The sequence below is a fragment of the Solanum dulcamara genome, chromosome 10 (genome assembly GCF_947179165.1).
Source record: "Solanum dulcamara chromosome 10, daSolDulc1.2, whole genome shotgun sequence".
NCBI lineage: Eukaryota > Viridiplantae > Streptophyta > Magnoliopsida > Solanales > Solanaceae > Solanum > Solanum dulcamara.
This window is the reverse complement of record NC_077246.1, coordinates 6154509-6164735: the sequence shown is the minus strand read 5'-3', so window position 1 is coordinate 6164735 and position 10227 is coordinate 6154509. Positions and strand designations below refer to the sequence as shown.

At 33.7% G+C, this 10227-nt stretch overlaps 1 protein-coding gene and 1 long non-coding RNA gene across 2 annotated transcripts; one reads left to right on the top strand and one right to left on the bottom strand.

Annotated features, from left to right (window-relative positions):
- The first annotated feature begins 3346 nt into the window (after positions 1–3346).
- On the top strand, positions 3347–8392 carry LOC129871646 (glucose-1-phosphate adenylyltransferase small subunit, chloroplastic/amyloplastic-like). The gene is made up of 9 exons (XM_055946602.1): positions 3347–3621; positions 5159–5455; positions 5841–6110; positions 6213–6392; positions 6883–6986; positions 7084–7195; positions 7518–7616; positions 7773–7892; positions 8110–8392. The coding sequence occupies exons 1-9, from the start codon at positions 3373–3375 to the stop codon at positions 8224–8226; spliced, it is 1548 nt and encodes a 515-aa protein (XP_055802577.1). The 5' UTR covers positions 3347–3372; the 3' UTR covers positions 8227–8392.
- A 530-nt stretch (positions 8393–8922) lies between these two features.
- On the bottom strand, positions 8923–9652 carry LOC129871647 (uncharacterized). The gene is made up of 2 exons (XR_008762284.1): positions 9303–9652; positions 8923–9166 (listed from the first exon to the last, which is right to left on the bottom strand). It is a non-coding gene; the product is annotated as an uncharacterized LOC129871647 (long non-coding RNA).
- Between the last annotated feature and the right edge of the window lie 575 nt (positions 9653–10227).

Below are 10227 nucleotides of genomic sequence, written 5' to 3'. Positions count from 1 at the left end.
CATCCACAGACATGATTCTTGGTCTTTCATAGCCTCGTGAAAGGTTGAAGGCTCTCCATTTTCTGTTAATAGACAGTATGCAACATTGCTCTTCATAGAATAATCTGAGTGCCAAACTGGTTCTCTTCTTTCCCTAGTTCACCGTCGAATTTGTGGAGTTTCGTTCTCAGCTTGCTCTTGTTCTTCGTGCTCTAGTGCTGCTTCAGAAGAAACTAAAACTTCTTTTATTTCTTCAACTTCAACTGTAGTAGTCTCTGATTTTTCTTTTGAAGTGCTACCTTTTTTTGCTTGTATCTTGTTTTCAACAAATACAACATCCCTGTTGATTACCACATTGCGGGCAGTGGGATCCCACAAGCGATACCCCTTGACTCCATCAGCATACCCTAAGAACATGCATTCCCTAGATTTTGGATCCAACTTCGATTTTTCTTGGGTGTTGTACATAACATAAGCAGGACTTCCGAATATATGTAAGCGAGAATAATCAACTGATTTTCCTGTCCACATCTCCATTGGCATTTTCAGATCAATTGCGGTTGATGATGATCGATTGATCACATAACAGGCGGTTTTGACTGCTTCTGCCCAAAATTATTTTTCCAACCCTACAGTTGCCAACATAGCTCTTGTTCGTTCCAACAAGGTTCTGTTCATCTACTCTGCTACTCTATTTTGTTGTGTAGTATATGCCACCATGAACTGTCTTTTAATACCTTTTTATTTACAGAAGTTATCAAATTCATCACCAGTGTATTCTCCTCTATTATCTGTCCTCAAACACTTGATCTTCTTTTTACTTCTTGATTGAGATCTACCATGATTGTGACTCCCACTAGGGCCACGTTCCGTTGGTCTTCCTCTCACCATCATCAAAGTTTTAGCTTGCTGCGAACTTTCTTGTTTGTCTTCCTTATTTTTGCGCCGATTTTCTTCTTCTAAGACAGTGGCTGCAATTTCATCGAAAACTAGACTGTTTGTATTATTCGTCAGGTTGATGATGAGTTGATCATACGAGTCAGGCATACTTTAAAGTAGAAACTCCGCACGTTCAGTCCCTTCTATTTTCATTTTCCATAATGAGAAATTAGTCCCATTGAATTTCTCAACGTCAAACTTTGTTGTATTCGATATTGTTATTTGCTTCACACCCTTCTAGACCATTTTTGAATATTTTTGCGAACAATCATGACAAATTATACCATCACCGAAATTTACTATTCACGTGAATAGTACTTTTCACCGAATTTACTATTCACAAATAGTACCTTTGTATAAAACAGACAGAATGACCGAGGGCTCTGTAACCACTGTTGGGGGGAGGAAGCACCACAACTAAAGTTTGATATGATGATAAATAATGAAAATAAATTGGACACGAAAATTTTACGTGGAAACCCTCAAACAAATAGAGTAGAAAAATCACGGTGTAAAAGATTTTACTATTATGATATGGAGTACACCGCTCTCAAATACAAGGAGAAAACAATAATTAACACTCCTTTCTTGTAAAAGAAACAACTACTAAAGAGGACACTCAAGAATACAATATTTATTTTGGTGTATAACACTCTTTGTATTTTTACGCTCTCTCTCTCCTACACAAAACTCTCAAAGTCCTTAGAACTACATTGTGAATACTGTCATGTTAGAATGAATGAGCTTATATTTATAGAGTCATAAACCTTTTTCTATAAGAAAAGGACCAGCCAAATATATGGAAACTTTGTATTTTCCTTTTAGGAAAAGGAAAACTCAATTATACTAGAAAATTCTTTTCCTTTTTCTGCCTACTTTTTCAGTCTACTTTTTTCTTTTTTGAATTTGACATTACTTAGTAGCCTTTGTTGACTTTTCTTTCAGTTTATAGCTAGACGAAAAAGTGATAAGAAGGTCTAATCATGCTACTTCAGTCGTATGTTTAGCACAGTTGATCAGTTCGCCCTTTAGAAATAGGCTAAGAAAGTCATCGGTTTGAATCCGATGGGGATTTTTTTTCTCGATATGCTGCTCCTCCAGCAAAGAGTGCCACGCACGAGCGGAGTAAAAAAAAAAGCAAGGGTAATTTTTATCTTTTTGGGGGAGAAATCCTTTGATTGCGTATAGATCCATGTATTTCTTGTTCTTCTAGCTAAGAATAAATTCTGACCTATTATGTCACCTTTTTTCTTTAGAGGCGTTCTCTCTCTTATTGCAGCCTTTCTTGGGCATTTCGCTGTTAGAGTAATGCCAATTCGAATAACTGGTAAGTGTCTCATGCTGTTCCTTTTAGTGATTATGGGGTGGGGTTGATCCTTATTTTGAGATTTTTTTTATTTTCGTTCAAAGAGAAAATACCTATTTATTAATCTATTTATTTTGATTATGATTTTATTTAGTATCTCTTTATTTATATTTTTTCTAAGGAACTATTTGCTACCCCATTTAGGGATTTTGTGTTTTCGGCTTCTTTTTGGGATTTTAGTTTTTAGTGTCAGGGGATCACTTCCTCTTCCAGGCCCTTCCGAACAAGCAAGCAGGATTGAGTTTGAAAAAAATCCTTACTGTTAATATTATTTTGCCTCTTTAAGTCTACATCAATTACAAGATAATCATTATCCATAAAGCAATCATACAATGTCACATACAATGTCATTAGATATTCACTAATTATTCATCAATTTGAGCTTGAACTTTTCCCCTTTCAATTTTAATTACTCATTATACACATTTATTAGTATTATATATACCGATTTAAAAAGTTTATGCTAATTGAGATGGATTACATGTACAACGTATGTGTCCGAGAACTAGTAACTCTATATGGAAAGAGTCAGGTTATTATATAACTTGAGGATATTTTTTCAAGTGGTTAAAATGTTAGCCAATTGTTCTAATACAATTTTTGGTTTTTAGTCTAAAAAAATTTATTGATAGATAATAAATTTTAGGTAGTTTGATTCACAATTCTAAAATATCAAATAAAGTTCTATGTTATTTAACTAAAAATTTCAAATTTGAAAAGAAAATTTAATGCATTACTAATGTCATGATTATATAAGAAAGTAATAAAAAGTTTATTTTAATTTTGCAATACATATCATAGTATTTTTCTACAGGTTATAAAAAGATTTTTGCTGAAGAATTAAATTAATTATAACTTGCAAAGAAAATTTTATGCATTCCTATATCATTGTAGAAGAAATTAAAAATTGTATATTTAACTTCATAAATTTTTTCATATTTTAGAGTTTAATTTGAATTGTTCAAATAAGATACCACATTAGACTAAGTTTGTATCTCTTTTTTTTTTTAAAAAAAATTAAACAGATATATTGACTTGTTCCTGAATATCATAGGTCAGTAAGAAGAGTAGCAGCCAATGGAGTAACAATGGCGGCATCTCTGGGAACATTGAAACCTTTTCTTCACTCTATAATCAATGAGAGAATCGATAATGCTGATCCTGCAAGAAGTCTCTCTTTCGCATTGTCAGATTTCTCCGGCGACAAATTGATCTCACCAGCGTCATTGCGTTCTGGACGATGCATTTCTCATAGCGGCGCTGCAATTATCGTGTCCCCTAAAGCTGTTTCTGACTTTAACAATTCACAGACATGTCTTGATCCTGATGCTAGCCGAGTAAGTGCGAAAATAATCGAATGTAGATGTATTTTGGAAATTTTGATTATACAAATTAGCATAATATTTTGTTTGGATGGTTGTTACCTATTGTTTCATAATGTATCGTATTGTATTGTTTTGTATTGTATCGTACTATATTGTTTTAATGAATACAGTGTTTGGATAGATTGTACTCACTCTATTCCATATTAACTGAATTTCTAGAGCTTTTTTCATTGTTCAAAGTTTAATAGAAATGTTTGAAACTTTTTTCATATTTATCCTTTCCATTAATGAACTTTTGTAATTTTCTAGGAATAAACTACACTACTTACAAAGTTATACTCCAATAAAGGACTACTTGTATTTATGATTTCACATTTAATCGTCTTTATGGGGTTGATTAAATGAAAGGGTAATAGAGGAAAATATGGTTCAAATTTTGTCCTTGAATGCTTTTCTTAATATGTGTGCATTACCTTAAAAATTAATATGGAATGGAGGGAGTATCGTTCTCCGTCTTTACATAATGTCACACATTCATGATTTGAAAAGTAGGGTACGGGATAAAACTTCTATGAAAAGGTAGGGTAAAATGTGAAATATAATTATTAAATAAAAAATAAAGACAAAATGAGAAAAAAATATTAAGGTAACGATGTGATTACACTAAATCTGTCGTTACATTAAATGAGTCTTTTTGTCGTTACCTAAGTATGAATTTAAACGATACAATACAATAAAATTTAAGTAATAATTAAAATAAATATTGTATTTAAACTAATAATACAATACAATACTTGGTAACAACCATCCAAACAAGGCGTAAATGTGTATTGTATGTGTAAAGTTTTCTTTTGTATAATATGTCCGTCGAGAGGTAAATATTGCACTCTCTCCCATTGTTTTTTTAGGTACAATGTTCACGAAAGGAAGAGTTCTGAAATTTGTGGTGTAAAATAAATTTGACACATTTGTATGAGTATAAATCATTTCATCCCGCATTTTTTTTTATCTTCCTCTAAAAAATATTTTTTCATGGACATCTTCTATTCAAAAGGCAAGTTTTTCTACGTAGGTTCGAGGTTCGAATCCTGCCTCTCCCACTTGTTTGTTGTAGACTTCAGAGAAGAGAAAAGAGGCATTCATCAGGTAAAAGGAGAATTTTAAAGTCATTTTTTAATTTAATCATAGAAAGGTGACGTTTCTTTTAAGACAAACTAAAAAGAAAAATGTGTCACATAAATTGTGACGGAAAAAATATTTTTTTTCACCTGGATGAAATCTTTGCCGGCAAAAGCTGTTACACTAGCATTATCTTCTGGATAGTGTAATTATAATTGATACAGATGAGCTTAATAAATAATGAATTTTATTTTTTTGTTTATCAGACATTAGTAGTGTCTGTGTCGCATCCATGAGTTTAAGTTTGTAGGAGTAAAGTACCGTTGGATAGTAAAAATATCAATGCAGTAAGTTTTGGTATCTTGATGCTTCAAAGCTTGAAAGTATTTACTGAATAGAGCAACTATAATGTCAATCTAATTTGTTGTAGAGTGTTTTGGGTATTATTCTTGGAGGTGGAGTTGGGATACGTCTGTATCCTCTAACCAAAAAGAGAGCAAAACCAGCTGTTCCACTTGGAGCAAATTATCGTCTGATTGATATTCCTGTGAGCAATTGTATTAACAGTACCATATCCAAGATCTATGTTCTCACACAGTTCAACTCTGCATCACTAAATCGCCATCTTTCTCGGGCTTATGCAAGTAACATAGGTGGTTACAAAAATGAAGGTTTTGTGGAAGTTCTTGCTGCTCAGCAAAGTCCAGAGAACCCCGATTGGTTCCAGGTACCTAACCTTCTTCCTAATGCACACATTTCACACGTCTTTATTTTGCAGTGATTTGATTTCAAGGGGAGCCTTGGAGCAACGGTAAAGTTGTCTCCGTGTGACCTATATAGGTCACGGATTCAAGCCCACTAATGCTTGCATTGGGGTAGGTTGCCCTTCCCCGAACCCTGCTAACATGGAATACTATGTGCATCGGACTGTCTTTTTTGAAAATCATAACCTAATATATCAATCCGTCAAGTATATAAGCACGTTTGAAGCCACTTTAAGGTTACTATTTGTGCTCAGCTTCTCTGATTTACTTATGACATGCATTTTAGTATTAGCCATTTAACTAGTTTTCTTCCCAAACTAGTGTAACAAGAAATTACTTGTTTCTCAGGGAACTGCTGATGCTGTCAGGCAGTATTTATGGTTGTTTGAGGAGCATAATGTTCTGGAATTCCTAATACTTGCGGGAGATCATCTGTACAGAATGGATTATGAAAAGTTCATTCTAGCCCATAGAGAAGCGGATGCTGATATTACCGTTGCTGCACTACCAATGGATGAAAAACGTGCCTCTTCATTTGGTCTTATGAAGATTGATGAAGAAGGACGTATCATTGAATTTACAGAGAAACCAAAAGGAGAGCAGTTGAAAGCAATGAAGGTAACATGCATGTATATTATACGAACAAAGACACATACACAAATAGATGGTACAAATATCTTGTTTCCCGGAAGAATATAATTTGTGTTTGGTGCATTTCAGGTGGATACTACTATTTTAGGCCTTGATGACGAAAGAGCTAAAGAGAAGCCTTATATTGCAAGTATGGGTATATATGTCATTACCAAAGATGTGATGTTAAACCTCCTCCAGCAAAAATTTCCTGCAGCTAATGACTTTGGTAGTGAAGTAATTCCTGGTGCAACTTCCATTGGAATGCGAGTATGTAAATTCTTCATTCATTAACATTTACAGTTCTACTCACAAAAACTAGAAGAATTATATTTACATTTTTTTCATAAGATTTAAATTTAAATTCTGAAAACTTTTTCCTTTAGGATATGAAACTTTACTTCCACAGTATTCTAGTAGTTATATGATATGTTGCTCAAACTCTCCAAAATTGTTTCCGCACTTGTTTCAGATTCTCCAAAATGCACTACTTTTGGAGTATCCGCGACACACCTGTCGACATTTTTGAAGAGTTCGAGCAATATAGGTTATAGGACTTATTGTGGCTAGCTATAGTTTAAACTTTGTGAAACAATTATCAAGTTTTCCTCTATTTCCTTTTACCTTGTCTCTGTATAGTATATATATCTCTTTTTTCTAGTCATCACGGAACTGCTTGAAATAATGACGAACCAATCTGTACTCAAATGTTCAAATTTCTTTAGTATTACTTGTAGTGGTCTTACTAGTCTAAGTGCAGGTGCAAGCTTATTTATTTGATGACTACTGGGAGGATATTGGTACCATTGAAGCTTTCTACAATGCCAATTTGGGCATAACGAAAAAGCCAGTGCCAGATTTTAGGTAACTTCACTGATAGTTCTCTCCAGTTAGTTGCAATTATCTATTGTTCTTCTCTGGTCGTAAGCACTAATATTGTTGTCTTCAATATTCCTTGCAGCTTCTATGATCGTTCAGCTCCAATCTACACCCAACCTCGATACTTGCCTTCTTCAAAGATGCTTGATGCCGATATCACAGATAGTGTCATTGGTGAAGGTTGTGTCATCAAGGTAATTAATAATCTGTTTCTTACCAACAGCATATTCTAATTTACATATTCTGTTCATTCCCAAAAGCAAACACGCAGGACTTCACCTCTATCACCCGCTAGGCTGGCTGTCTGGGAGGTGTCTTATAATTTTGGGACATCTCTAATACTTGACAAAATAATTGCTGCTTGCATTTTCTGAGGAATGTTGGACATACTTGTTCCAGTTTCATGTCATGATGTTTAATTTTTCACAAGTTAAACCTCAACAATTGTGTACATACGGTGAACCAGAACATACTTCACAGGTTATGGTTCTCACATAGTTACTTTGTTTTGTGCAGAGCTGTAAAATTCACCATTCTGTGATTGGACTCAGATCATGCATTTCAGCGGGAACAATTATCAAAGACACACTTTTGATGGGAGCAGATTATTATGAGGTCATGGTTAAAAATTCACAAACTATATGTAAAAAAAAGGACTTTGTACGCGAGATAGCATGGAGCAAATTGAAAAATGAAATAAATTCTCTGTAATTGTCTTCATGCCTCCTTTGATTTGTTGTTAAACTTACTTTGCTTCCTTTCTTGGTCCAGACGGATGCTGACAGGATGCTTCTGTATGCAAAGGGTAGTGTTCCAATTGGCATCGGCAAGAACTGTCACATAAAGAGAGCTATTATCGACAAGAATGCTCGTATAGGGGACAATGTGAAGGTTGGCTAACTAATCATTCTCTTATTACCACTCAACTTAAATGATGTTCGAAAATCTCATTCACTTAATACACGTACCGAGTGTTCTAGGCAGCATATGGTCGTAAATGTACTGCTGACTTCTCTTGTCATCACACATTTTTTTTCCAATTTTCGAACCAATACACATGAGCTGTGAGCTCGATTAAGTCCCTAAAAAGGAATTTTTGTATCGTCAGATCATCAATATTGACAATATTCAAGAAGCAGCCAGGGAGTCAGATGGATACTTCATTAAGAGCGGAATTGTTACCGTTATCAAGGATGCAGTAATTCCCAGTGATACCATCATCTAATGTGGTGAAACTTGATTCCTCTACAAATATTTGTTTTGCCAAACAGCAATGAGTTAAAAGATGCTAGTTTCTTGCTGTGCTTTAAAGATTTAAATGTACATTTTGCTTTTAGTTATGTTATTTTCGTACAACTTTTCGTCTCAATAAAAGCTGATCATGACATAAACTCCTCGTTTTTGTTTGCAATTATTTTTATTTGCATTCATTTTTTGAATGTCAATCCTTGCCAATAGCCATCTATTGACCCCGATCATCGCGACTAACTCTGCTATGCTAGGTTCTCCCTGTGGCTCCTCCCTTCCTCCTCCTCCTTCTACTACTACTACATGTAATCTTGAATATTGAACAAAAATTTATGTTCATTTACTTGAGTCTAAGCTCGTCTCTTTTCAGATTGACGTTAATAAACTCTTGAATTTAAACACTTTGTAACAATGACTTTTGCGCTCCTTCAACTGACTTTTTGAATTTCTTGGTGATCAAAAGTCAATGAACCAAAAATATTGCATTGTGATCTTGAAAGTTGAATATAATTATGTTAGCTCGAGAAAATTATGAAGACCATCTTCTTAATTTCTCTGTTATTATATGTTTCCTTCTATGGTTATCCATGTAATAAGACAGAGGCGTTCCCAATCAAGGGTTTTTCTATTATCAGAATTTGTAATCGAGATCTCTAATCATGGACAGACAAGCCTAAGTTAAATTTTACTTTCATTCCTTTTATATTTGAAATCTCATAAACACAAATAAAATTAAACAAAGTCTCTTTACTATAATCAAATGACAAAAGAGAATTAAGTCCACAACAAAATAGAGATACAGCACTAGTGATGGACATGGTCGTTCACATTCGCTGCCGGGGAAGGATTGCCCCCACGGGGCGATGCCCTGGTGCTCCGGCGGTGGCTGCTGCCCAGGCTGTCCATCCTTCGCATAGCTGCCATCATAATTTCAACACATCAAATGATTAAAGGCGGATTCAAAATTTAAAATGTAAGTTCCTACAACGACGACGACTTAATTAACAACAAGGAGAGAATAAGAGAGAATAAAAAAAGGAAGAAATGTAACACCTTGAATACTTGTGGAGAAGTCTAAGAATATTCTTGCTGCTTCACCGTATTCACACCAAGAATTCATGGAGAACACAACTAAAACCATCACTAACAAAGCACGTGTAGTAGTGCCTTTGTTGATAGACATACTTAATTTCTTCCTCTTCCTCACTAAACTTGGTTAACATCTTGGCCTCCAAATATGTTCTTTTTATAGCAAGTCTCATTCCAAAAGAGGGAGTCAAAACTTATTTACGTGTTTATATCAAACTAATGAATATAATAATCAATTGTTACATAGACAATGATTGACTCATACTTGCTTATGCCTCATGGCTCATATTCCTTCCGTTCATTTTATGTCAAAGTATTTGAGTTGAGACAAAAAATAAGAAATTAATAAACACGTTTCAAATGTAAGCCAAATATATCAAAAACCATCCCTTTGAATGTCTATCAAATGGTATTCTATATGATTTTATGTGAAGGGGATGAGAGTTCCCTATCTTTTATTATAGGAATAATGCATAAGTACTCCTTTTGAACTATGATTGAAATCTCAGCGATACACATTAACTTAACTAGGGTCCTATTACCCCCTAAATTATTTTATAATGGAATAAATACATCCTAAAAGTTGATGTGGCATAGAGAGTGTGCACACTCTCTTGAAAGCAAGTAATGAGTGAAAAAATTGAACACATGTCATTTTTAATTGGTAACTTTATAATTAGTTAGTACATATAATTATTGATATTAAAATTTACATATATTTAATTATTTTTGTTTCTTTTTATGTAAAATATTTATTTTAATTTCTTCCTCACTTTAAATTTTTGGTTTTTCATTAATTTTTTATCTTTTCACTTTTAAATATTTTTAAAAAGTTATATGTGTTTTTTTAAAAAATAATTAAAAAGTGTCCTTTATTTTTAACGTTTTA

Coding starts and splice junctions, on each gene's coding strand:
- LOC129871646 (XM_055946602.1), top strand. CDS start 3,373: ATGGCGGCATCTCTGGGAACATTGAAACCTTTTCTTCACTCTATAATC. Junction 6,111..6,212: donor AGCAGTTGAAAGCAATGAAG/GTAACATGCATG, acceptor GGTGCATTTCAG/GTGGATACTACTATTTTAGG. Junction 6,987..7,083: donor AAGCCAGTGCCAGATTTTAG/GTAACTTCACTG, acceptor TATTCCTTGCAG/CTTCTATGATCGTTCAGCTC.